This window comes from Brachionichthys hirsutus, chromosome 11 (assembly GCF_040956055.1).
Source record: "Brachionichthys hirsutus isolate HB-005 chromosome 11, CSIRO-AGI_Bhir_v1, whole genome shotgun sequence".
Lineage (NCBI taxonomy): Eukaryota > Metazoa > Chordata > Actinopteri > Lophiiformes > Brachionichthyidae > Brachionichthys > Brachionichthys hirsutus.
In genome coordinates this window covers 11,743,176-11,771,102 of record NC_090907.1, presented here as the reverse complement: position 1 = coordinate 11,771,102, position 27,927 = coordinate 11,743,176, and the positions used below count along the sequence as shown (strand labels likewise).

Genomic DNA, 27,927 nt, shown 5'->3' with positions numbered 1-27,927 from the left:
AAGCAAGGCAGCTGTAGATAAACCGTGTTTTAAGTCTTAGTCCTGGTTTGACTGTTCAAATAAGTTTTATTTTCTCGGAGGTAGTCAGCGCTCCAAAGACGTTTGTTTTTTTATTAATTTTCACGAGTTCAAGTCTGTTTTTAGTAACGCATCACGTGACCAAGAAAATTCACAGGCAATTGTTACGTTGGAGAAAATCCGGTCGTTTTTCGAAATGAAACACCTTTTAGATGCTAATACAACGGAAACTGTATAAATTAGTTATTCATTCTGTGCGGCCCGATAAATGCCTCATGGACCGGTGGTTGGGTACTACTGAGCTAGAAGTTTAAGGATCAGTTTGTATATCAGATCATTGAAATGTGCCTGGCAACCCAAGGTTTGGTTATCCTTGAATGTTTTTGTTAATACTCTTGTAGGGGAAAACCCAATTTTTACCGACTTTCAACTAAGAAGGAATATTCAGAAAATGCAGGAATACCACGGAACCAAAGTCTGGAGGAAGGCCCTTCCCGGCACTCAAAAATGTCAAATAAACACACCTGTATATTTAAATTATATATTTATTCAGGGGCATTGCCAGCCATTTCAGCACAAGGACATACAGTCGACATTTCAGAACTTGTTTGACAGATCAGAAAGTTTTTATTTTTTATTGTAATTTCATATAACCTTGAGTAATCTGACTATTTACCTCGTGGTCCTGCTTCAGGAAAGTACGAGTTCTGTGGAATTTAAAGAAATTAGAGGAAAATCAATCATAAAATCGTAGAACAAATCACAGAGCAGGACGTTACTTTTAAAATGTCCTCATTCCTGTACAGTTGCATGAGGATGAGGAGGGAGGGCCACTCATGCCTTCGATGACAGGACATGAGAAGAGGCTCTCGCAGGGTGTCTGACTGCATCCAGCACCCATCAGCTGGAACAGAATTCAGCCATGCTTCACTAGGAACTTTATAGCGTGTAACTGCGTGTACAAATACACATACTGGAGGTCAGACACGGCAAGGCTGCTTCACCGGGCCGGAGCGACGACCGGCAGAATCACTTAATCTGCATCCCTGCGCTTCTCAGTGACATCATCAAACGCTGCGGCAAAAAGAAAGAAGAAAATACACAAATGAGGCGATGAGATCATAAATTTCCATTAGTCAATGATATGGATCAGAGTCAGTTTCCAAAGGACGTACAATGGCGGAGAGGGACAACGGGAAAGTCAAGATTATTTCACAAACAGCTGATAAATACAGATAATTGTGTTTTTTAAGTTTGTATGCAATCGAATTCATTGAGAATTCTCGCTGCAGATTTCAGATCACGTGTTTCTGTGTTCACTCTGACGTCAGAACGAGGAGCTGAAGTCTCTCTCGTCCTGTTGTCCAGTCAGTGTGTGAAAATAATCTAGCATGGTGTCTGACTGCATTCACTACTGTGGGAGTAATACAGAATTCAGCCATGCATTCAACAAGAGGGTATATTAGTATCAATATTATTATTATTATAACTTCATAATAATAAAATGGTCACTAAGGATTCGGGGTTACAATTTAGAGGGCAGGAGTTATTTGAGATGTGATATTTTAGAAGTCTTGCCAAATCCAAAACTTAAAACGTTTAACACCCGCGTTTAAATGCTTCTGGGAACAATTCGCGACGTAGAACCACGTGCGCCATATTCTTTTCTACCACGTCGCTGCAAACCTGCTACAAAAAACAGCCGGAAACCAGCCTGTAAATATTACCTGCATTGAGCTGAAGTTACGATTCATTGTCTTCACACAGCGAACCAGGACGAACGAAGGCGACGTTTTATTCTGCCTAGCAACACTGCGCGGCAAGCTAACACTGCGTCCGGCGTGGATTATTAGCTTAGCTGATCCAGCGCAGGCGCAACCGTTCTTCCTTCCGGGTTTCTTCTTCTGCCACCTCAGAAACTTTACGTGCGCGACTGCCACCCACTGGACTGGAGCGGAGAAAACATAAACCAGGAGTAAACAGGGACTTTATTCAGGATGAGTCGGGACAGAATTGAACGTAGCGACACACAAAGTGAACAATCAGAGCACAACGAGCCTTTAATAACTGATTCACATCCAATTAGGCAAAAACAAAGAGTTCCTGCGGCAGTGCTAAAACCGTATTACTGTTTACTATTCCATTACTAGTTTAGCATCTTTATCAACAACATTTAATTTAATGAACATTACAGTGCACAAACTATTTTATTAGTGAGTGAGTCATAAAAAAAAAAAGTCCAACCACATGGACTATCCCACCATGCTCTAACTGACCGCTTATATTTCTTCTTGGTAATTATGGACCATTCTTATATGAGTTTGAATATAAACTTGATTATTTGATGAATTCTCATTATTCCTTCTGTTCATTTTCTTAATATTTCCTGTCTGAGTTGGGTTCTCTCTGGGTTCCCTGGCAAACACATGCAGTTTAGGTGAACCGGTTACACTAAATAGCCCATAGGTGTGAGCAATGTTCCCTCTCCCATGTGTTTGAGCAAACACACGCACTCCCTGAGCAGACCCTCGGACAAATGTCAGCAACATCATAATAATACATTTTATGTTGAAGGCACTTTATATTTGAAAGCAAACCTCAAAGTGCACAAAAGCATGAAAAAACCCATAAAAACAAGAGATAAAATCAACAAATAAAACATAAAATTAACAAGCAAAGGAGGTACAATGTTTTTTTTTGTATAGGGAGGAGGAAGGGTGTTAACTGTGGACGATGAGGAGTACTGTATATATATTTTTCTTTATATATGATAGTATTTTATAGTTTATTAATACGAGTATTTATGTTGGCTATTTTGCGATAAACTGAATAATAGTTACAAAGGCGTAGGAATTATTTTTAAGTATTCCACTTCTTCCAACTCCTTTTTCAAACTACGTGCTGTGTTTTGTTATGTCTTTTGTTTATTTTGTTATTTTATCAGTATTTATTTCTTTTGCATGTACAAATACTTACATATTTCCCAAAAGAAACTCATTTGGCTACTTCTTAATCTGGGGCCCATGACCCACCTTCTTCCTAGCCATTTTGCTATTCTAAAATGGCTCAGGGTAGAAGACAGGGTTAAACAACTCAAAATGGGATTGGCATTTAAAATAGTCACTGCAGCTCTGCACTCAGTCCCCTCAATCCCTGCATACCTGAATAAACATATCCAAAGATTTAGTGGCACCCACAGCCACAACACTAGAGGGAGCTCAAACAACAACCTGGTTACCCCCTCCTATAAGACAAACATGGGTAAATCATCTTTTTATAATACAGCCACCCAAGGGTGAAACTGTTTGACTCAAAACATGCACCTCTTTGGCCTCATTCAAAACGGCCCAAAAGATTCACCTTTCAGGGGGTCAGAAATGAATAAGTTAGGATCAGTTAATGTTCCATGGACTTTTTTTCTGTGAAGAAATATTTGGCTATTTATTTCATTAATAGTGTTATTATTTATTTCCTGACTTTTTTTTTTCTTTGAACCCCGGACAGGGATATTTGGTTATGTGTGGCTTTCTGGAAAACAACGGTTATTTTTATCGGCGATGTCGTTGTCCTCTGTAATCTATGCAGGGTCTCAGTGATTTGTCATTTTTCTCCACTGGCAGGGGAGGATGACGGCCTTAAAATTCCCGCAGCCAACGAATCATGTATATGGATCAGCCTCAGCTCCCGCCCTAAGCTGATCCCAGCGGTGCCTCCTGTTACAGGCCTCAGGAATGAGTGGCCGGTGGCAGCTTTAATGTGTCTGTGAAACATCAGAGGTGCATCAAATGAACATAAATAAAACCAACAACACTTTGGTTTCTGTGACTGAAAATGTGTCAGATACACATTATTATTATTATTATATTATTATTATTATTTACAGGTTTTTATTTTGTGCTAAGGGTATTTATATTGTATTCAAGATTTTTTTAGTATTCATTTGTGATTTTTTTAAGTCTGTAAATTTGGTGACATGATACCTTACAAATTAAAGGCAACAATAAAAGCAATGCTTCGATTTATTTTGTAAGTGCACGTAAATCGCCGATGGAGGGGGGGGGGGGGGCATGTTGGGTCGAGCCGGTTCTTGGCACTGTGGTCCGGAAGACTTCCTCACTGAGCCTCTGCCTCTACCATCTTCAACGCCGACTACAACTTCCAAGATGGCGGACGTATTTGTCACGTATGCCTTGCGTTGAAATCTCGCGACAGGCAGTCTGTGTGAGGAAGAGGAAGCAGGAAGTATGCACACAAGCTTATTTTCTTGCTCAGTATTTTGGCGATTTTAAATGAATGATTGTTCTCGTACATGTACTTTATTTTATATTTTATACTTCGCAAATGTTACGTTTTTGCTCTTTAGAGAGGTTTCCCACAGAACAATATCTTCGGCTCATGTCAACAAGTCCATTGATCGGTAATTTTGAGGTCTTAGTAAACTAACAGAAGTGTGTTTTTCTTACTTGTGATGTATTTTACTGGCTTGACTACAGAATTCCCGTGTTTAGGTTCACATTTGTGAACTGTGGTCTCAGTCGATAATGAGTTTGGGCTGTTTTCTTTATCAACCTGAACTCAGGGTGTGTTGTTGACCACATGCTATCTAAAAGCTGAAAGTTAGACGTACGGATCCTTGCACATGTATTTTTTGTGGGTTTTCTGCATTGAGCACTTTTTAAATCAAGAAATGTCTGTCTTTGTTTAGTTTAAGAGAATTTCAACGAAGATGAGTCTGCAGTGGGTTGCTGTCGCCACCTTCCTCTACGTGGAGATGGGTATTCTTTTAATCCTCTGTTTACCCCTCATCTCAGCCAAGAGGTAACTTGTGTATTTGTATTTGTGTGTCTGTTTGGAAATAACACAATACAATCATGTAATCAACCAAACAAAGTGTAGGTGCACTTTGTTTTGCATTTTGAAAGCACTGTATATACTGTTAGTCTCTAAATTTATTGTTTGTATGTGACTACAGATGGCAAAGTTTTTTCCACCTCAGAATCTGGATCAGTGTGACACGGTTCTGGAACAAAGTGTTTCTCACAATGATCATTATACTTATTGTGCTCTTCCTGGGTAAGTAGAACGTCACATTTCTTTAGTTCATAACTCAAGTTGTCATTGTAACGTTCTCACTGACCAGTAGGAACCAGCAACGTTTGCTCTGCAATGGAAACTGACTGAATAAGCAGTGTTTTTGTTTTTGTTGTTTCCCCTGCAGATGCGGTGCGTGAGGTGAGGAAATATTCTACTAAAGAAGTTGGCACGGATGCTAAGCTGCAGCCAAACATGGTTGATCATCTACACATGAAGCTTTTCAGAGCCCAGAGGAATCTATACATCTCTGGCTTTGCTGTCTTCCTCTGGCTGTGAGTCTTTGCATCTTTTGTGCTGATGACAGCAAAAATTCATGAAATATATCACTCGTCCCAATGCCTTGATTTAGGCATTTCTCCAGCCCATTGTTAACTGTGTTTTTGCAGGGTTATTAAGCGTGTGGTCACCTTGATTAACCAACTGGCATCAGTGTCTGCCACTACAGCCGATCTTCAGGTACAGGCTGACAGAGCCAATCAGGACGCCAAGATATATTTAGAGGACAATGAATTGCTGAAACAGGTATGGCTCCAGTGTTGGGCTGAGTCAAAATCCTTTGAAGCACACATCAAAACAGGCTTCTCACATCAGTAGGGTAAAACTAACTGGTCTCATGACAGTCTAACCGCCAGCTCGCGTTCCCTATTAGTGGGCGAACAATCCAAGTCTTGTTAATTCTGCTTCACAATGATAGTAAGGATCAAAAAGCAACATTGCTATGAATGCTTGGCTGCCACAGGTCAGTCAAAAGACGGTCCAGTTGAGAAGCCTGTGAGTGATCAGACATGAGCTTCTGTCCTGGTACCTCCTGCTGTCTGCTACAGCTTTATTGTTGATACCTGGTCTGGCCACTGAGCCGTTTCACCTATATAAACAGATGCCAGGTTTCAAACACATGTCTTCCGTTCTCCACTTGTTTTCCTGATCCTTGTATTTCATTCCGTTCTCTTCATCAATAATTTCTAGTTGTGAACTCACACTTTTTTTTTTACGTGCAGTTTTTCCACACAGCTGGTGGCTAGGTGTATTTAATTCACGTTGGACTTGCGTCATTTGATGTATTTCAGACTCTGAAGGAAGGAAAAGGCGACAAGGCTACAGCCGAGGTCATGGAGCTGCTTAGAAAAGACGTGGAGAAATGGAAATATGAACTGAAGGCTTCTGACAATGGTTTATATCCATGCGCTTGAGCTCATTCCCACTAAAACAAGAGTGCGTCTTGTGCTGATTTGTGCTTGTTGCATTTCCAGCACTGAAGAACTCGCAGTTGGAAGCAGATGCATTGAAGAAGCAGACGGAAGGCCTTGCCAGAGAGTACGATAGGCTGTTAAAAGAACATCAAGCCCTCCAGGTGAAGCTAAGTCTAAGTGCAGATGACTGTAGTGCTGGTAAACGCGATTCTTTTCACTGAGCCGAGTTTAAATGAGTCAATCACTAAAGTGAATCGAGTTTTTGAGTCATTTGAGTTACCCAGAAGGTGCATAGAAATCTACTTGTGAAAACAAGTTTCACCTGCTACATATTGATGCTGCTGAAACGGCTGATTGAAATGGAAATATTCAATTTCGTTGAGGGGGAAAAAAGGGAAAGATCAGGAGTTCTCAAAGGGAAATCGTGTATTTTGTTTGTTCTCTAACTGCATAGATTTAATGTAAATAATGTTAAGAGAGTATAATATGGGACCTTTGAATGGTCATTTTATATTCATGGCTTGATTTGTAGTTTCAACTCTATTTTGTTCCCGAGACACTGAAAGTAAAGTTTGTTACTTCTGTTAATGTGTGGGAAATTAATAATTGTATAGATTTTATTAATGATTTCAGATGAAATTGCTTTTCCTTTGTCTATTGAAACACTAATGTATTCAGATGTTCTTGTATATTAACTGGTGCTTTTCATTCTCTCTTGCTTTAGAATCAAGAAAATGGAAACAAGAAGGATGACTAGTGATCATGAAGTTTGAAGTCTTTACGACTTGGCTCAAACATGAGAGGAGCCGCTCCAATGCATGCTTTAACATCATTTAACACTTTGCATCGCAGTGCATACCACATCAGGATTGGTTGTTTAGACGCATCAGTAACGAATCGGGAAAGATTTCAACGCATGGAGACGTTTTTGTAGAGCACACCAGGCCTGATGTTAATGAAATGAGTAATATCTGGGGGACAATTAATAATTCAGTCAGTAATCAAACTCTGATCTGATCACAGCGCACTTAATATGTTAAAAAAATATGCAACAAGGATGGGTGATTTTTATTTGATTTTTGCCAATTGCAGAGTAAAGCTATAATTGTTTCGATAATTTATATACAGCTATGAATGTATTTTAACGCAAATACTTGCTTCCTTCTTGGTGAATGCCATGGGTATAAAAAGCACACCCACCCTGAAGTCACAATGGCATGTAAAGTCACTCTTTACATTTAAAGTTTGCTGCTATATCAGAAGCTTCTCTTATGTTGGTTGGCTGTTTTTGCATTAGAGTTGATTTACTACTTTTGTTGTTGTAGTGAATTGAGTTGTTGGATTTTTCCATCAGTCATTGTTTCTTTTTAAAACCCAATTTCATGTATCATTGGATATAAATAAAACTGAATATAGTGTGCTGGATTTTACTTCGAATTTTACATGGGGTTTACATTTTTGTGGCCGAGATTCAATCATGGCCGCAGGTAGTGGCTAAATGGGTCTTTGTAGAATGTTCAGAAGGTGTTTGTTTGCATCTCATTTCATTTAAAATGTTAATTTGGAGGTTATTGAAAGGTGTCCCCATCATGAAAAATTATGGATTATGTTTCATTATCCAAACAGGGTTTGACAATAGGAGAGGTGACACTATAGTCATCAAATGAGGACATCAGATAAGTGCCTTTTGTATTTAGACAAAGTGTTTTGTTTAATAAAAGTATTTATTAACTATGTGGATCATTTTGAATAGACACTGAACAAATACACATGTAAAACAACATATGTTTTGTTTTGTTTTTTTGTTTTTTTTTAGAACACAAAAGGCTCAGGAACGGTGTCCCACAGGGCTCTGTGCTGGCACCGATGTTATTTAACATCTACATCCACGACCTACCCCTAACAACATCAAGAAAGTACGGCTATGCAGACGACCTGGAAATCCTGCTCAGCAAACCCTCGTGGGAAGCAGGAGAGGAAGGCCTTTCAGAGGATATGAGCATCCTATACTCTTTATAGGTTTTTTGCGTGCTTTCCCACGTATTATTATTGATTCCTACTCAGGAAACACAGTTGCTCTAAATCTCCGTCCTCCGGAACAGTACCGCAAGGTAACCACAAGAGGGCGCTCTAAGCCAGGGCAAAGGCAGAACAGCTATTTTTAAACTTGAAACTACAGAACAGCTGCATTGATGCAGGACGTGGAATCAAAGGAAATGTAGAGTTTGATTTTGAGTTGTTCTGCTTCTGCCAGCTTGTTGTTGCAGATGGCTGATTCTATTGCTGTGATGAGGTCGACCGATATTTGTTTAGGTGTAACTGCAAAATGCTATCTGTAGAAGTTTGTTTGATCTCCCTGTGTTCGCCTGGGTTTTTTTCAGGTTCTCTGGTTTTCTCCCAAAAAACATGCAGTTTAGGTCAATTCATTACTCCAAATTGTCCATAGCGTCTGCGTGTGTGTTTTTCTCTGTGTGACCCCCGTGATGAGCTGGCGACACATTGCAAGCTAGATTCGGTTCCAGCAGCTCCCATTACCCGCAGAGCGGAAGAAAAGGGATCACTGGATGAAATAATGATAATAAGACAAGTGCAACAATTAAAAACGATTTATTATTTTTCAAAGTAGTCACTTTTGTTGTATACAGTAATGTGTGTATATATATACAAAAGAACTATTGGGATAGCTGCGTGGTAACGCTTCTGGCTTTGGTACGGAAAATCGGGGATTCGAATCCTGGTCAGGCCAACAGCATCCAGGCGGGCCCTTAGGGGAGACCCTTCACGCCGGTACATATACTGTATATATATACCAATATATACATATATATATATACCTATACATACATATATATGTATACCTATACATCGGAATAAGCAAAACAAGGATAAATAGGTGTTGGTGACAAGTTGGCTGCTGGAACAAAACAAAGCTAAATATCCCTACTGAGATCAATCGTCTACACATTCTACAGTTATCTAAAACTTAAATGTTATATTTGGCTTTTGTTCCAAATTTAATTTTTTTTTGAGACCAGACACAATAATAATAATAATAATAATTTGTATTTGCACACATCCTTGCAAGTATTTATTTTAAACCGAATTGGTCACCGTAGTACTGCATCTGATTTAATAAGCTTTTTTTTTTTTTTTATTCATCTATTTTACTCACCCCTTTCTAATTATCTCAATAGGAAAAGCTCGTTTTTGCGCGTGAATTCAGATATAACTTTGACGAAAATTGTGTCTCTAGAAATAGTTTATCGTGTAATTAGAAATAAGCTAGCTGGACTTGTAGTAAAGTCCAGCCGTCCTACAGCTCGCCCTGGGGGGTGACAGGAAGTTGTGGCTGCCATGTTTAGCTGCTTTGTTGTAGATTCCTTTTTAGGTTCAAGCAGATTTGAGCTTGTGTTGCAATGGAACCGAGTTGGAGTACGTTTTTATTCCAGGTAAATCGCACTATACTACAGCGGTTTGAGAAGGTACTCGGACGGGTTTCGAAATTGCTGCTCGCTAACTCGTCTTCCATCACTTTCTGAAATTAATCGGAGTTTGCTAAGCAATACGAAGGTGTTAGCGTTAGCTTGCTTGCTAGCTAGCGCGACTGTGTGTTTTGCTGTAGCAAAGTGCTAACCAGCTTTATCGAGGCTGAGACCTTCTGTGAGGACTCAGGCGCTCTGTAGCGCCACCGTCGTAATTTTGGTTGAAGTATCTATTTTTATTTATTTATTTTTACATCGTGCCACTACGGATTTAGTCAAATGTGCATTAAATTCATGTTAAACTCGTCTGTGTTCGCACTGCTAAAGATGCGCGCGCGTTAGCAACTTAGCTAGTAGATTCGAGCTATTCCTGCTATTGGATGTCGGCGAGCTCAGCTAACTGGCTAACGGGTACCTTTCTTGTCGGCACCATGGCAGCCGCTGCTAAAGTAATGTCGGGGATAACGCGAACCGGGAGCTGCTCTGAAAAGAAACGTTAAACTCGAAACTCTTGATGTAAACTTGTACTCCAGAAGTCCGTGCGTTACCGAGAGGTTAGCTAACGCGTACGAACTGATGGCTGCGCTGCACGCGGAGTGCGGCGATTCAGCCACACGTAAAACTCGAACCCTCTTAAGCACAAATCTGAAAGCACGGATCGCAAACAGGAGCCTTTATTACGCGACGGCGGACATTAATTCACCACATTTAAACCGCGATTCGTCATCCAGTGCGTGGAAACTTGTGCGTGCAATGCCGCCTTTTGTCTTGTAAACCACAACAGAGTTTATATTTAAAAAAAAAAAAAGATATATCTTTCTACATCTTAGGAGGTCGCCAGTAGTCGCTGAGTATTTATACAAAGTAATTAAATGAGATTTAGGAGAACATATTTGAATTTCTGTCAAGTATTTGCTTCGGCAAGCCCTAGGATGGGGCCTCCAGATAATCTGAATGTAAAATTGCTAGTACTTTTATCCTTTCATTGACCTTCGTGTGAATTGAGTTTGTGCCTAAAAGCAGTTTCTGGCGTGGCTGCAGCGAGTTCTCGGGCTACGACATCATTTATTGTTTGACTAATCAATAAAGTATGTAACGTGAACAAATCAAGAGTATAATAATTGGAAGTCCCTGATGCTTCTCTGTTGTCCGGGTCATGAACGTAGGGGAAAAAAACGTGAAGATGTTTAGCGTCTCGTGTGATTTCCTTTCCCCTGCAGGGACTTTTCCTTTGACCTAAATCCTTATTATATTTTGAATGTGTGGACAGATCCAAGCCAAGTAAATTCCTTTTTTAGGAACGGATGAATTCCTCTCTATATCCGCTTGGTTGATGTCACGTCGGGATGTTTGTACATTTTTCAGATTTGTTGCTGATAAGATGTGTGTGGAAGTGAATACCGTAATTCCCGGTGTACAAGCCGCTACTTTTTTCCAATATTTTGAACCTTGCGGTTTATGCAACGACGCAGCAAATTTACGTATATTTTCCCACTTTCTTTACGAGCCGTGTTTCGTTAGAGCCTATTTATTTTCGTTACAAAATGAACGCCCGCCCGCCCGGAGGGAAAGCCCCGCTTGCGCGGAGCTGGGGAGATCCGCGAGAAGGGCCCGGCGCTCGTCCAGAGTCGCCGCCGCCGGACCGCCGTACCCGGTCCCCGCCGCCTGTCCGCCATCCGCTACGCGGCGTCGGACGCGCCGCGTAGCGGGGAAGGAACCCACCCCCTCAACCTCCCGGGCGTCCCCACCCCTGCCGCACCACGCTCCCGCGGACGGAGGATGAGGGGCACGGGGGCAAGGGGGACGGGGACACCCCGCCAGGCGCGCGCGCGCGCCGCGCAGCCTCCGACGGGCGGAGAGGGGAGGGCGACGGGGCGACTGCTCCCCCAGCCGCGGCTCGAGCCCGGCCCCGCTTCGCACCCCAGCCCGACCGACCCAGCCCTTAGAGCCAATCCTTATCCCGAAGTTACGGATCTGATTTGCCGACTTCCCTTATTCTAACATGCCAGACGCTGTTCACCTTGGAGACCTGCTGCGGATATCGTTACAAGCCGTGTTCCGTTAAATATCATTTGTCTCAATGCACTTGCGGCTTACGAATATGTGCGGCTTATTTTAGTACAAAATATATATTTTTTTTAATTCAGTGGGTGCGGCTTTTTCACAGGTGCGCATAATAGTTCAGCAATTACGGTACTGATGTCCTCCTGAGCTTCCGATGTGGACCGGTCAGGACTGTACTGTAATATGTTTAACTATCCAGGTACCAGTCCGATATGCGGCAGACTGTAAACCTCTGTGATTGCATTTTACATATTGCAGTACTCTCTGGAATTTTTACTTTACCTCTTGTCCTGAAGTGCTTTGAAGCGTGGCCTTGTAGCTTTGAAAGGACAATAGTTTGAATGTATTTTAGCAGGTTGATGTTTACCGAATGCTTCTGCTTTTACTGACAACTGGTCGACTACTTGGTCTTTGTAAGCCCGATGACATTTGCAGTTTTGCTAGTTGTACATGAATATTGAATTTTTGGATATTAGGAAATGGTGAATAATTTCCACAAGCTTTAGATGTGTTTAATACTGAGATAACTTTGAGTTGTATGCTAGCTCTACGTTCAGAGTTGAATGCAAGGCGCAAAGAAACGGATCGGAGCCTCGTGCTCTAATCAGCGCCACTTATTGTTCTGCAGTCATTGTATTGATGACACTGACGTTCTAGGCAGAATATAGTGCCTTGTCCCTTTTGATTTATCAGCTGTCCTTCCTTGAGCTCCTTCACATACCGCCCCATGTTAAATTACCTTAAGTATATTATGCTGAGTAGAAAGAGATCTGGGAATCCATCCTGCTAAGATACAAACAACAACAACTCATCACTGTGTCCTCACAGCAGTACATGAAACGACTGCTCTGCAAAAAAAAGAAAAGAAAAAAAGGCCTTTGGCTCCATCTAGTGTTCCGAACGCTATTTTCAAGAATCCACAGGGCCTCCATCTGAACCACCAATCGGAGCCAGGAGGTGCATCTGATCTCGTGCTGCAGGAAGCCCGCTCTTCCCGATCACATGCTTTCACTGGTCAAGCACAGCAGCCTCATCTGGGGGGGGGTTTGCTCACAGCCCTTCTACAGGCAGTCTGGTCACTTGCTATTAATTCCATTATGTTGCAGCGCAGTGGTAGCGCTGATGCCTCACTGCAAGAAGGTCACAGGTTCGAATCCTACTTGCTGCCTTTCTGTGTGGTTTACAGCCCCCCCCTGCCCATACACGCACACCACAAACATGCAAATTAGCTGAATTCAGTGTTTTGTGTATCCGGAGAAAGGCGTGTCTGGAAACAAAAACCTCTTATAATAATATTCCTCAATTTTTGAGAGCATTGTGGACCAGAGATGCTTTTATTCTTTTTTTATTCTTTTATTCTTTTATATATATATGGTGAGAATGTGTTCTAATTGTGTTTTTATGTCCTCTGATTTTCTTGCAGCAGGCCAATGAGGCTTTGCACCACCAGCACCAAGTCGCTGGGAATAGCCTCTTGCCCTTGCTGAGTTCTGCAGCCGAACCACCTGACCAGAAACCAGTGTTGCCCATTCTCCTAGACCAGAAGCCGCCAGTCAGTGCTGCAGAACTTCTTAAAGATAATGTGGCTAGTGGGACTGGGGGTGGCGGCGGAGGCGCTCCAGTTACCGTCAAAAAGGAACCTAAATCAAAGACGCCGTTCATCTGTGGCTACTGCAACAAAGCTTTCCGGGACAGTTACCATCTGCGGCGGCACGAGTCCTGCCACACTGGCATTAAGATGGTTGCGCGGCCGAAGAAGACGCAACCAGCCCCCACCATGGTGCCGCTCATTTCCACTGTACCACGGGAGAATAGTGGAAACGCTTCATACATCACTACGGTAGCGGGTATTCTGACTACAGCCACCACGTCAACGTCTACCAGCACTAGTGTCATGACCTCGATGCAGCACCAGCACCAGCACCAGCACCAACAGCAACAGCAACACCAACACCAACACCAACACCAACAGCAACACCAACAGCAACAGCAACACCAACAGCAACACCAACAGCAACACCAACAGCAACACCAACAGCAGCAGCAGCAGAGCGTCCCGAAGAAACCCCCCAAGCCGGTGAAAAAGAATCATGGCTGCGACATGTGTGGTAAAGCCTTCAGAGATGTGTACCACCTTAACCGCCACAAGCTGTCGCACTCTGACGAGAAGCCGTTCCAGTGCCCCATCTGCCAGCAGAGGTTCAAGAGGAAGGACCGCATGACGTACCATGCCCGCTCCCACGATGGCGGCGTTCACAAGCCTTACATCTGCTCCGTCTGCGGGAAGGGCTTTTCTAGGTATGTGGACATCAGTTTGGTTTAAGACGAGTGGAGCGACGGTTTGCAGCAGGACAGACCTGGTTCACGGCTGATTCTTCATCATACACGATGGGTTTGCTGACTTTGTGTGCTATTTATATGTATATATATTAGTTTTTTAAAGGATGACACAGGTTTTTATATAATCTTAAAAGATGTTGGCTGAAGCCAAACAACATCTTGGAGAACAAAATAACTATTAGGGCTGATTATATTCCTCTCACAGGTTAGTAAACACAATGTCACTGTACTCAAAGTTTAGATGCTTGTTTGTAAAAATTTCATCCAAAATATGTTTTTTGTGTACTCTCCATTTTAACTCTTTCAGTGCCAGCCATTTTCAGCTCTGCTATATGCTAAGTGCCCCAGTTTCTGCTCATTTTGCCCTATTTGTCAAGCCCCATAGAATATTTTGAACTATGGCTATGCACACACCGAACCTACCAAATGAAAGAAGTCTCTTCATTAATCTTTCATCAGGAAAAGTGTTCCTACCATTTTCCGTTCCGGAGTTATTGTCCATTGAAGAGAGGCAGCGAATGTTTGGGTTTAGATGGACAATGGCATTGAAAGAGTTAAGATGTGCCAAGAGCTACAACACTCAACCAAATGCGATGTGCTATACATCACATTGAAATGTGTATCCTAATGCCGGTATACAGTTTCTGCAATACTTTCAGCACTGACTCTGAACAAAATGCTACCGTCAAAGCTGAAGCGTATCCATTTCCTGTTTTCATCTCGTCCTGCAGACCTGATCACCTAAGCTGCCATGTCAAGCATGTCCATTCCTCAGAGAGGCCGTTTAAGTGCCAAGTAACGGTAAGAGAAAGACACAAGCAGTATGAGAAGAGTGTAGCCTTAGTATCTGTGTAGGCTCTCGGTATTCCAGGTTGAGGTGAAAAAGAAAAAAGACAAAGAATCAGCTGGACTTGTTGAAGTTGGTTGAAGGACTGAAGAAGCCTGTTGGACGAGCGGTGAAACGTCTTCAACCAACGTAAACAAGTCCAGCTGATTCGGCTTGTCTTTGCCTTTCTTTTAGCCTTACTGCCATTGCTGCTTTTTGCTTAAAGCCCATTAGTGGCCTCTTTGAAGCGACTACTTCAGTGACTACAAGATAGGCATATGTGATGAAATTATTACCTATACTTGAAGTAGGATAAAAAAAAAATAGAAATGGAACGAGAGATGGAAATTCACTTTCAAACGTCCAATTGTCCTTAATTGAAAAATTGGAATACGTGATTATAGTTTCATCAAAGTGTTTTCTCCTACATCTAGAAATGGATTGCATTGTTTGAGGTGCAGGATCAGCTCTGCAAGATAAAACTATCTGATCCCAAGTGACAGTTTAAAAACCGTCATTTTGGCCGGCAGAGGCTTCAGGATTTGGAATTTTATCACCATTTGAGCAATTCTAAAAAGTCATTTTGATTTAAATCAGCATCCCTATTTGGATGTTGTGCACTACCCCCCCCAGTGGTTGTGTAAAATGTAAGTAAAATTGCTCTGCTGATCATTAGAACTTATTGAACACGCACAAAGACAACATTGCAGTTTTATTAATGATTATTTCTTCATTTAAAATTTGATGCAAGTTGTTAAAAAACAACCTCTTCTTTTAACAGTCACTGTGACAGTGGAATATTTCCCCCTTCTTTCCTAATGCAGAATGCCAATTGCTCAATAGTACAGTTTGTCCTTTGTGATATTGTATGTTTTATAATCCACCAAATACCTTAAATGGGGGGGGTTCAGGAAGGCCACTTCAGTGGCTGGACTCTTTTACTGCTGTTGTAACGCATGCAGAATGTGGTTTGTCTTGTTTTCAAAAAAAAAACAAGCAAGGCTTTCCCTGAAAAATACATTGTCGACTTGACACCACAAGTTGCTGTAAAACCTGTACATGCAGTATTTCATTCAGATTGATGGTACCTTCACAAATATATGGTGTACTCAATCCATGTACACTAATTACAAGCCAGATGTCCCGCCCCTTTTTAGTCCAGAGGATGTGACGACAGGACAGAATTGAATTGGGATTTTTCATCTTAGTTGAGGAGCAAATTCTTCTTCCTGTCACTGACTTGAATGATTTTAACCTTAATTGCTCGTGAGCATTGATTTTATGTTTCTATGACGGTAGCTACATTGATTAACAGTACAGCTGCAAATTAGTGATCCTGCCAGAAATGGAAGACACAGGAACAAAAGGAGGAAAATATTTTAAGATGCAGATTCTGTTTTTGATGTCAAATGTAATTTGAGAATTTAACGACTGAAATTGGAATAATTAGATCGTACCAGAATATTTAATGTTTAGGTGATTATCCTTTTATTTTTGACAGAGTAAATAAACCCTGAAACGGGTGATGAAGGGAAGAGATGGTAATGAAAAGTGTGACTCACTTTCAGTACATGGGATTAAGATGTAACGTTTGAGTTATCATAAAGGCATTCAATGTTTGAACATCAATACGTTCTCTTTCTAGTTGCATTTTTATTCAGCCCCAACACATATTTTGTCTTTTCTAATATTTGCAAACAAAGAAGAGTTTCTATAAAAAAATAAAATAAATCATTTTCATGGTCAGGTTCTTCAGGTGTTCAAATTAAAACATACATAAGGATCACAGAAGAAGAAAACAAAAACTCTTGCTGGTTTACTCTCCTAGGCCTGCACCTCCGCCTTTGCTACCAAAGACCGTCTGCGCTCCCACATGATCAGGCATGAAGGCAAAGTGACCTGCAACATATGTGGCAAAATGCTCAGTGCTGCCTACATTACAAGTCACCTCAAGACCCACGGCCAGGCCAGCTTCACCAACCCCTGTAACAATAAAGGTAGGTCTGACCGCTCTTTCCCTTTACTTTCATTTTACCTCTCAAACTTTCTCACTTTGTCATCCAACACTTAGAACAGGGGTCGGTAACCTCAGACACGCGTGTCATGGGTGGCACGCGAGGGCATTTATGTCGGCACGCAGAGAAAATTTAGAGGCAATGAATATATTGTATTATTATATTTAACACCTGGCAAGAAATAGAGCGCACTAAATGTTCTTAAATACTAATGGAACAAAACTGTTTAATATGTTGATATGTTCGTGGAAGGCGTCCTTGATTCTGTGCGTCACAGCGAGGCTCTTGGGAGTTCATTCAGCGAGCTTAACAGCGGTGTTTGTTTGAGTTGAGTTTGAGTTATTTCCAATATAGTTGGAGCATGGATTTATTTAAAGAGGAGATCGGGCGATATGCGTCCTCTGCTGTGGAAAGTGTGGCGTGTAGGACATTGAATGTGCAGCGGCATTTTGAGACTAAACGCGAAAAGAAACTTCAGCGACGAGGCGGCTAAAACGGAACGCTAGCAAGGTATGCTAAACAGAGCAGCACCTTTTGTATTGTTAAAAACCAGGCAACGGAAGGGAGTTATAACGTTTCTCACTGCGCAGCGAAACATGGAAAACCATTCGCTGACGGAGAATACATGAAGGAGGCTTTCCTATTAACTGCGGATGTTTTATTTGAGGAACTGCTAAATGAGGACACAATTATGTCAAGAATCACAGACGAGTAACTTTCAGCGCAGACTGGAAAGTGAAGTGAAATGTCAGAACACGTATCTGTTCTTGTGCTGCTCTTGTGCGCCGTGTTTCTCTCCGTGACGTCAGCCTGTCCTCCGGCCAGTTTCAGGTGATCTTTGTGTTCTCTCGTTTTGATTTTCTGTCTTTGTAACTCCATCCTTCCCACCTTGGTTTCGTTTTTGTGGCTGTGGATTTTTCTTTTATTACTGACAACCAGCCTGTCCCTCCTTAGTGTTTTTTGTTATTTCCTTATAAAATGAACTGCAGACCGATTCTCTCGCCTCTGTCTCTGCATTTTGGGGTTCACACCTTTTCAGTTCCAGAGTGGAACATCACGGAGTATATTGTAAAGTGCGTGTCATGAAAAAGGTTGCCGGCCCCTGACTTAGAAGATACCCGACCAAGATCTCCAGTCGCTCTTTCATCTACTTCCAAATTGCATTAACATTGGACGTATCATTTGTGTTGAGTCTCGTGCGTTTTCCCATCTAAAGCGCTTTCATCCTGCACTGATTAAAGTACGTTGGCGCTGAAATAATGCCGACACTGCCTCAGTGGCCTCTGGAGAATGAGCCGATCCTCCAGGAAGTGTCCATAAGTGCGTTGCTAGGTTGATTGTTTAATCCTAATTTTTATGTTGGCTCTTTGCAGGGTGAAACTGCACTCATCATGTTTAGCGTATTAATATCTGTTTAATCCGGGCTGCATGGAGGATGGGCACTGTTGCCTCAAAGCAAGAAGGGGCCTTTCTGTGTAGAGTTTGTAGGTTCTTCCCGTGCCTACTTGGATTCTCTCCGGGTTCTCTGGCTTCCTCCCACCTCCAAAAACATGCACCTTAGGCGGAATGGATGTGCTAAATTGTCCGTAGGTGTGAGTGTGAATAATTGTTTATTTCACAATTTCACACGCAAGAAAGTTTGACTATTTGTGAGATCAATGTCTTATCTGTCTTGCAGTAAGTACTTAAATACATCATGTACTGTAAATGTTCCATTGTGAAAACGGACACCCTAAGAATGCCGAAAGCTTATTAAGCAGCCACGTCTACGTGTAGCCCGGCGATGAGCTGGCGACTTGTCCCCGGTGTGCTCCACCTCTCGCCTATAGCCAGCTAGGATAGGCTCCAGCAACACCCATGAGCCGCATTCTGGCTGAAGATGAATGGAATGTCTGAATATTTGCCTAAGCAGGTTGCTCAAAATCCATTTAAGATATCATGTCTATTTCCAATCTAATGTTATTTCAGACATGATTCGTCTTGTCCAAAGATTGTTAAATCTGCTTTTGTAAACTAGCCAATGCCTTGATTCCCTTTGAACTGTAACGTGAGTGTTCTGTCAGCCATAAGTTTACCTCTGGAGAATCGGGATTAAATAGAATTTATAGGCCAAGTGACGCCTGTAGCAACGCGATACAGGGCGTCGTCGACTTACGGCCTATGCGACTTGCTAAAGCTCGACTTTACAACTGCACTGGTCTTTTTTGTTTTCGTTGTCTAAGACGTGTTTTTACGACATACCGGAAAGTGAGCGAGCAAATTAAGTGTTTCTGCTGTCTCACCCACAATGTCTACTAGGAAGGTGTCTCTTTCTACTCCTCATTTACAGTATCATGATGTAGCATAAAATGCATCGGGTAATTGCCTCCGCCGATGCGGAGGTTATGTAATCGACAGTGTTTAACCCAGTCATGTAGGGTCGGGGTCTCTATCTCACCGCTGAATTTCAACCGGATCAGATGGATTGGTGGCTAACCAGTGGGGCTAATCAGATGGCTGAGTGAACGTGTCTACATGCAGTGCTAAATGATAGCTTATGGCTCAAAAGACATGCAGAATACCAAAGAAAAAAGAATTGTAGACAGACAACTTCTCAGCTGAACCAAGAGTTGACTTGTCTTCTCATGCTGTTACTATCATTGGCTGGCTTCTCGGCTCCTTCAGAAACACGAGGGTTCCTGCAGTACTGTCTGTTTCAGCTCCTCAGTCAACAGCAGTTCAGTGGCGGGTTTAACCAAGAGGCCAGGCAGGATTGGGAGGTTATTTTAAGAGAAAGGGGGAAACTTTTTGTAAAAACACAATAAGTCCATACTTACTGAAGTCCTTACGGCGAGCAGCTCAAAGGTAAAAGTACTTTAGTTTGCAGTTTCACTTCAGCGGACCTTTGACCAAACACCTGAAGGTGGAGAGTAATCAGATTCAAGCAGCGGCCACTGGAGCTGTGACTTCAGGGTGCAAAATACTAAGACCGGGGACCGGCTCGGGGAAGCCACAGAGGCCCGACTAGCTACAGCAGCAAAGGGTTCTCCTGCTGTGGCGGAGAGCAGCAGCTCCGGTTCCCTGTTGTGATTACGCTTTGTTGTTGTTGGTTTTGATTTGGTTCAGTGACGGCTAGCAAACAAAAGTGTTTGTCTTCCCGACTTGGGAGGCCCGACATAAAAGGTTAAATCTTTCACACCGCAAAGCAAATACGCACGTCTTGCCCATGTCAGCTGCTGGAGCTTCCTCCCAGAGTGTAGCACTGCTACCCTTTGTAACCCAATATGTGTCTGTATTTCTGAATAGGCATAGGTGACTGGCAGTGGAACCACTCAGGGCCACGAAAAGGTAATCCCGTAGTTAGTAGCAGACCCCCGCCCCCCCTGCCCAAACACATGTTAACCTCCAAATCATTCAACGATGTGGCCAGTTTTTCTTCTTGTACCAAGTCACTCAAGTATGCAAGCATTCCTTGTCTCTGAGGATTGGTGTGATTAAGAGTTGTGCTAATTTAAGGTTAAAGTTCATCAAGCAGGATCAGTAGATAATATAACTGGACCATAGCTAAAGTTAATGCATCCATACCTGGCCTTTCGTCAGGTCAACTTGTAACGGGTGTAATTTTCTGTCTTAAAACGACGCCCACCTACATGTAGTGCTACCAATTATAGCAGAAAACCTGTTGGCTATAAATTGGGACGTCCCAGATGAGATCGGATCAGAATTGACCCGGCACCTATCGCCAACTGTCTCCCTGCATGAGAGAGACAAGTCGATGGCCCTTATGTTCCATGCTGGTCCTGAACTCATCTGTGATGGTCAATTGGCAGACCTGTGGTGTGCCCCGCCCCGCCCCGCCCCGTCTTGGGCAGGCCCAGGCCTTAAGATGTCCTACTTGATGTGCAACTGTTTAAACTGAAAGTTTTGAATTAAGACAAATAGACAGTTAGCTTGTTAGTCTATTGATCCTGCTTTTTGAATTTACCCCTCAGGTGAGTTGACGGTAGGAGAGATTTTAAATAACTCCTTCCAAGTCCTAATTGACAACTGTCACAAAGGTAGGTTCCTTCAACAATATTACTACAGTTGACATAATGGATTAATGCTGTGTTGACGTTTTCAGTGACCCAGCTAAACAGCCGAGGATCATAGTGGCTGTTGCCTTTCCCTGTTTTGCAGGGCTAGGGTATTTTTTCGCAAGGTTGGCCCAGCCGCACATTTACGCTTGTACGTCTTGTTTTTAACGCAGATGCCAACAACGTGCACGCCAACTCGTCCGCCTCGACCCCAGTCACCAACTCGGCGGCCATTACCTCGGCTGTGAACCGCGGCGGCAACCCGGTCACCATCGCTGCTCAAATGAACATCGCCACCAACGCGGTCAACATCACGTCGCCCATCAACCTGCAGCATCCTGTCACCATCACCGGCCCGGTGAACCTGGCCTCGGTCAACATCCCTACGACGGCACACATGAATATTGCCCACCCGGTGGCCATCACCACTCCTATGCCAATGAATATCAACATTGCCATGAGGCCCATGGAGAGCATGCCTTTTCTATCCCAAGTCCTGCCTTCCTCACCCCCTTGGTAGAGCAAGTTTAGCCCTTACTAGAGCAGATAATGTTTTAACTGCCCAATAATTGTTGAGCCTGTCGAGTCTTCATGAAGTAGCTCTCCGGATGGGTTGGTGGCAGGAGTCATTGGTGCGTATATTTGTATCAAAAGATATTCTGTTCTTATCCTTATCTGGGGTGCTGTTTTGTTCTGATGTTTAGCCTAGATTAACTGGTAATGATCAGTTTACGGATTAATAGCAAACATTTCCTAGATGACAGATAAAATAAGACCCAATAGTAACCATTAGGGGTAACGTAGCATAGCACGTAGCATAACACGCTACTGTGGACAGGAAATAATTCTCACCTCCTACTCTCTTTTAACAATCAGCCAGCGTTAACCTGATCATCAGTTTTCTAATTTATATTTGTTCGGCCACATAGACTCTCTTTATTGTCCATTTACCGGTAATTTACATTTGCTTCACACGAGGTACCCGGATCTGACGAACAGAGTGTAAAAGTCGGTTAGGACTGACCCACTCAACGTCAGATTCGTAGGAGGATCAAGAAGAAATCACGGAGAAACTCGTGTCTGTGGTTTTTTTTTTTAATAGATATATTTTCGGATTTTGTAATGTATGAATTTTATTAGACTTTTGACAAACATTTTATTGATACCAGATCGTTTGCAATAAGGGGCTTCTTCATCACATTGATGCAAAAACTCTGTAGCAACACAAAGCAGTCATCATCATGGATTCATGGGGGGGGGGTCTAATACCCCCCCGAAGTAAGAGGGAGCTCAAAGTAATGGTCGCAAATGTAGGAAGGGGTCCAGCGTGCCTGTTCAGTGATCGTCTTTACTGCCAGGTGCTGCCTTGGATCTCCGTCTGCCCATCAAGACCACAATATACAGATGAAATAGGTCCAAAAGGATTTTTGATCATTCTGGTACCGATAGCGCCGCGCTCAATAATGAACATTGCACTCAGAAAACGCCTGTTACCTCTTCACTGCTTAAATTTCCTCCTTGATGCCCCAGGTCACAAACGCGTCGTGCAAATATGAAGTGACCCCGCACAGCGTAGGCCTGCAGATACTATGTAAATACCATTTGATGCCAAAGATTCTCCAGGTGGTGCGTTTCCCCCTGTTCAGTCGGGACGACCTTTTAAACGGCATCTTGAGTCAACAACCTTTAGTTTTGTACTTTAATCAGCAGCTCCAGCATCACTCCTGTGTGCTCCCTACGGTGGGGGGGTCTTGTCAGTCTCTTCGACCGGAGCACCGGCGCCGGCTCCTGGTAACGGTGGTGCTTTTTGACCGTAACGGCGCCGGCGCTACGGCCGTGGATAGAGGGTTAACCCACGCATTTAAATTGCACTGGTGTTTACACAATTTGAAATGTTGTTGTAGTAAATCGTTCTTCTTTTCGTGGTTGTACATTATTGGGCAGTTACTACAGTATCCGCTGCTACGTGCTCACATGTACTGTGCTTGTATTCATCCCTGTATTCCACAGAGTAGTTTTTAGATCAGGTAGGTGAGGGTGAGCCGGCTCCCTGCATCGGTGTGGGCAGTGAACCCATGCTGCGGAGCGGCACACCCTTTTAGAGCCCCTTTTAGCAGTTCCTTTTTATTTAGCCACTACAGGACAGCGTGGGTCATAAAGGTGACCGGTTGAAAATGTGTTTGTCAGCCGTGCGTTTGACTCCAAACACGGTTGGTGCGTGATCGATTGGTAATTCCTTCAATGGAATTGTATTGTTGCTTCTTTTTAAGATGACTTGTTTAAATTTATTTTTTTTAATACTATTGTTATTTCAGTGGACTTGTCAGTATTTGGAAGTATATGTGTTTTGAAGTTTAATTACAAAGCTTCCAGCCTGGGGGTGGGGGGGCGGGGGGGTCACTGATAGAGGCAGGAAAGATCAATAGTCAGCCCCCCCACTCCTCCTCCCAAAGGCCCGTCAGTCAGGTGGAGACCAGTCAGTTGTTACAGCAGGACACTTCACACTATTTCATCTGTGATATTTCTTTTGGACTTGTTCCACTGCTATCAGTACACGGCGTCGGAGGTACAACAACACGAAACGAAGCCTCCTGGAGGAATGTAGCGTAGGCTGTGCCCTTGAATGGCAGTGTTAAAGGTCAAATTAATTAAACCTTTGATTACTGTAGAGCGCCAGAGTCACCGATTGGCTCTCGCTAGTTGCTCCTAAAGCTGTTCAGTTGTACAGAACTGTGACGAGTGCAGCACAGGATCCAGACGGGCAGTCCAACAGATTTAGCAACGCATTGAACACTCAACATCTCTGTACAGATCAACACTAGCATCTTTGTCCAGTTAGCACGGGACATTCAAGCAGCGGGGCTGTCCAGTAGAGGACAAAGCGCTAAAGCTACAGGACAAGGGTGAAGCACTTCCTTTTATTCTGATCAAAGACTGGATCTTTAGAGCATCAAGCAGGTCGCCTGGTTTGTTGCCGTTACCGCACCGATGGCTAGAGATAAGCGGAAACACGACGTGTATTGAATTAGTGTGAAATAGAAGAACTTCAAAGACGATGCCCGTCGAACGCTCGGTGGACTAAAGCGCAAAACGTGGGAAAGCATTTCAGGCGCCGGTGCTGAGAGCAGACCAAGATCTGTGCTAATGGGACGTGTATTGCTAACCATTTCGCTACGTGGAAATCAAGGATTAGAAATACTAAAACAGAATCTTAAGTGTGTAATGGCCGATTTCACAATGTTCAAGAAAATGAGCAAAGCCAATCCCACAGCTGCAGGTGGAAGGAAGATTGAGCCCCCCTTTCTACAGCAAACCTGGAACTGTCCAGTTTCTAAGTCAGCAGATCAGAACTGTTGGAAGGAAAAACTCAGACTTGTTTTTTTTATCGATTCCTTTTTCCTGGCAGCTTTTGGACAATTCAGACCGTGATCAAAAAAGGAGATTTATTTTCCCAGGAATAGCTAAAATAATCGGATCAAGCAAGATGTCAGGATATTTTGAGTATTGTTCATGTTTCTTAGCAACGACAAACTGCCACACATATACGTGCATCCATTTTTGTATAAATAAATGCCTTGCTGATAATTTGTTATGTTATGTAAAGACTGGAACAACTGGAGGTTTAGAAGTGACAACCACAGAAGAAGAAAGTGGTCCTGAATGGTTGCTGCTTCTCTCTGAAACACTACGTGCATGTTCGCGCACGCTGCAGCTCTCTGCTGACTGGAATGAACACGGCGGGTTCAGTTGAATCCTGGTTCTCCATCCGGATGCGTTTGTTTTTTTGGCGAACACTAAGGAAATCGTTTGTCGTTCAGGGCAGGAACTCTAAAGCGCTTGCAGCCAGCTGTCGGTGTTTTTCACTTCAGAGCAGTGGTACGAAAAGGGCATTAACGATTGGACGGTCGGTCTTGATGTTTGGCACGATAGTTTCACGTTTGCCTGCCGACCCCGTCCATCAAAAGAAATGCTCTTACATATATACACCCCCCGCCCATCTTTGATTTTCTCAGTGTTGCATGTGGATGATTGAGCATATTCCAGCGTAGGTTTAACGACAGTTCGTAGAGGGCTAGCGATTTTTGTTTGTTAGTGAAAACACTAGAAAGATTAGGGTGAAAGGAATGTCATTTGTCCTTCAGTGGCTGTAACGAAGTGTGCCTGATCTTTACGTGCGCCGGTGCCTCATCCTGTAGAAGTGCTGTGTGGAGGAAGCCTTGTTGAGTTCAGATTGCCACGGGCAGCCAAGCCGCGTGATTTCAGTTTCTGTCCTACACCTTCGATTCAGGAACAAGCTGGAAAAACGTGGATCTTTGAGTTAAGAACAATTGCATCAGTGAATTTTCTGTTATTGTTACTCGCATGGTTCAGCTCCTTTTTACTATTTGACTCCAATTTAATGTGAAAAGTAAAGTAATTATTTGGCAAAACTGATTTAGAAAATAATTTATGTTTTTGTTTGTGTGATGAATTTGGCAGATGTGAAGGCAAATGAATGTATATCTTTGTACAAAGCATTTAGTTCAGAGGACGTTTTAGTTGAGACAGACACATGCAAGGAAAAGCAACTTTTATAAATCTTTTTGTATTAGAACATTAACAATGGTCATTTTTGTACATACGAAGCCTCGGCTTTCTGGTTAGCAGAAAGGTAAAACATTCCTACATTTTTTTAAATGTATGTCCATCGAGAATTATTATAGAAACATATGAGCAATGTTTTATGTGCCTTTTATTTGGGTTTATCTAAATAAAAGAAAACATGAAAACTTGATTGTGGACTGTCAATGCTCAACAGAGGAGGCTTAAAGCTGACCGCTCCTCTCGATCAGGAGAGGCGTTTCTTGGCGGTGGGGGGGAAGTCGGTGACCTCTGGTCGTCCTGCTCTGATCAAAGTGCCTCTGTGACTTCGCTTACTCGAGTGGATTGTGGAGCATTTGTGCCAAATCATGGTCTGTATGTGACGACAAAAACATTGGTGTTTTTCTTTTTGTTTCTCATTCTTTATTAAAGTTGGAAAATGTAATGGATTGTGTCAAGTTTCTTTTAGTTTGACATCTAAAGGATCTACTCTGGAACAGAATGAATGACATTCTTTATGTGCTTATGCGCATTGCCAAACATATTTGGGTCTCGCTGGACACATGCGTGACTCCTCCCCTCCCTCAGTTCTCGGTCCTGTGATGCACTTTTGGCAGCGTCGTTTTCCACGGATGCCTCTTCTCCACGTTCCCTGTCGGTCGCTTGTTCTTCCTCCTCCGGTTCCGATCCACCTGTTCCTGTGGGATCCTCTCCTTCAGCTGCTTCTCCCGCTTTTCCCTGCCTGTTTCTTCCTCTTCCTCATCACCGACACTGATTTATTCTGCTCCTACCTTACCCGCATCGTCCTCTGGAATGGTCTCCCCTGAAACATGACCTTTGACATCCTCTTTAGTTTTTTCCTCTTCTAAGGCCATTTTATCCCGCTCTTCCTCCACAGGCGGTGTCGCGGCTGAAGGCGATTTACTTTTCTTCAGCTGCAGTATCTTGAGGTCAAACTCTATCAAGGGGTTGGGCGGCCCTTTCTTTGTGGAGGCAAGCGTCGCGCGGCAGTTCTCGTCCTCGCTAAAGTCACCTGCCCTCTTGACGTCAACGACTGATTCTTCATGACCTGGAGAACAAACGAGACGTCATCTATCTTTCGGGCAGCGATATGTTGCTACATGGGGTGAAAGTCTCATTGTGGAATTACCCGCAGCATCCGGCGCCTCTTCTCTGTCACGGTGGAGCCCCTGGAGGGGCTCGCTCTTTTCCGCAGCTGGACCTCCCGATACGACTGTGAATCCTCTTCATCTCTTGATCGATGCTGCTCTGAATGCATCGTCCCACCTCGTCCCTCAGCTCGGAGATCATGGTGTCCAGGACAAGGTTTGAGCTGAATGATCGTCTCGTTTTAAGTGTTATCTCAACGGAAAACAAATTCATACAACTAAAGCAAGTCGAGATGAACCCAGAAGCTCTCGTTTACACACCGTCTGTCAGCTAAAAGCATTACCATACAGCCCAGAGAGAGAAAGGTGACGATCGACCCCCCCGGAAGAGCTAGAAGAAGTAGAAGAAGTGACTAGGGACAGGGAAGTCTGGGCTTCCCTGCTTAGGCTGCGGCCCCCGTGACCGGCCCCGGATAAGCGATTGAAGATGGATGGATGGACAGAGACAGACTATATAAAACAAAATGGCAAATGGCAAGTTGAAAAATGTTGAATGGGAATAAGACAAAGAGGAAACTGCAAGACAGACAAGAAGTAAACATGTAGAAAAGGAAACAAAGCAGAAAAATAAATAAATCGGAGACCGTAGCTGTTTTCTTTTCTTTTTTTTAACAGTGGCGAGGTGTACAAAGACTTTCGGGCCTCATTCTCGCTTCTCTTGTCTGAGAGGAGGGATTTGACCTAATTGGAGTTTGGTAATTTCATTATTTCATGCATCTGCAAAATCTCGTAATCAAAAATCTAAATCACTTCCATCAAGGCCCTCAACGACAGAACATGATACAGGGATCGCTGCCAGGACGCATTAGCCGAAATAAAATATGCTCATACCTTACTAAAACTAAACTCTCAAACAAAAGGAAAAAGAACTGCCATGAATCCAAACAGAAATAAAGCAAATTGAATCAGATCAGACACATTTTTGATTCATGTTTTTTTTATGAACAACAATTTACATTTGATGAAGTGCAATAACAATTGTTTAGTTTAGTTCAAACACTGAATGTTCACATGGTTGATGTCCAATTTTAAAGACACGCATGCTTTACAATCATGCTAGTTAATTTATGCATTACAACCTGCTGCAGTTTAT

The 27,927-nt window shown here is 42.9% G+C and overlaps 2 protein-coding genes, 1 long non-coding RNA gene and 1 other non-coding gene across 4 annotated transcripts; 2 read left to right on the top strand and 2 right to left on the bottom strand.

Moving 5' to 3' along the window:
- Positions 1-576: 576 nt before the first annotated feature.
- LOC137901680 (uncharacterized) lies at positions 577-1,880 on the bottom strand. The gene is made up of 3 exons (XR_011105708.1): positions 1,746-1,880; positions 993-1,092; positions 577-922 (listed from the first exon to the last, which is right to left on the bottom strand). It is a non-coding gene; the product is annotated as an uncharacterized lncRNA (long non-coding RNA).
- LOC137901874 (small nucleolar RNA SNORA15) lies at positions 1,327-1,462 on the bottom strand. Its single transcript, XR_011105722.1, has one exon. It is a non-coding gene; the product is annotated as a small nucleolar RNA SNORA15 (small nucleolar RNA).
- A 2,369-nt stretch (positions 1,881-4,249) lies between the features above and the next one.
- On the top strand, positions 4,250-7,999 carry LOC137901433 (B-cell receptor-associated protein 29-like). Its single transcript, XM_068745464.1, has 8 exons — positions 4,250-4,260; positions 4,724-4,836; positions 4,991-5,091; positions 5,237-5,384; positions 5,499-5,634; positions 6,180-6,282; positions 6,363-6,463; positions 7,027-7,999. Exons 2-8 carry the CDS (start codon positions 4,745-4,747, stop codon positions 7,057-7,059), a joined length of 714 nt encoding a protein of 237 aa, XP_068601565.1. The 5' UTR covers positions 4,250-4,260; positions 4,724-4,744; the 3' UTR covers positions 7,060-7,999.
- A 1,719-nt stretch (positions 8,000-9,718) lies between these two features.
- LOC137901547 (vascular endothelial zinc finger 1-like) lies at positions 9,719-21,604 on the top strand. Its single transcript, XM_068745587.1, has 8 exons — positions 9,719-9,751; positions 13,272-13,760; positions 13,887-14,146; positions 14,920-14,989; positions 16,843-17,011; positions 20,315-20,356; positions 21,001-21,066; positions 21,258-21,604. Exons 1-8 carry the CDS (start codon positions 9,719-9,721, stop codon positions 21,602-21,604), a joined length of 1,476 nt encoding a protein of 491 aa, XP_068601688.1.
- Positions 21,605-27,927: the final 6,323 nt, after the last annotated feature.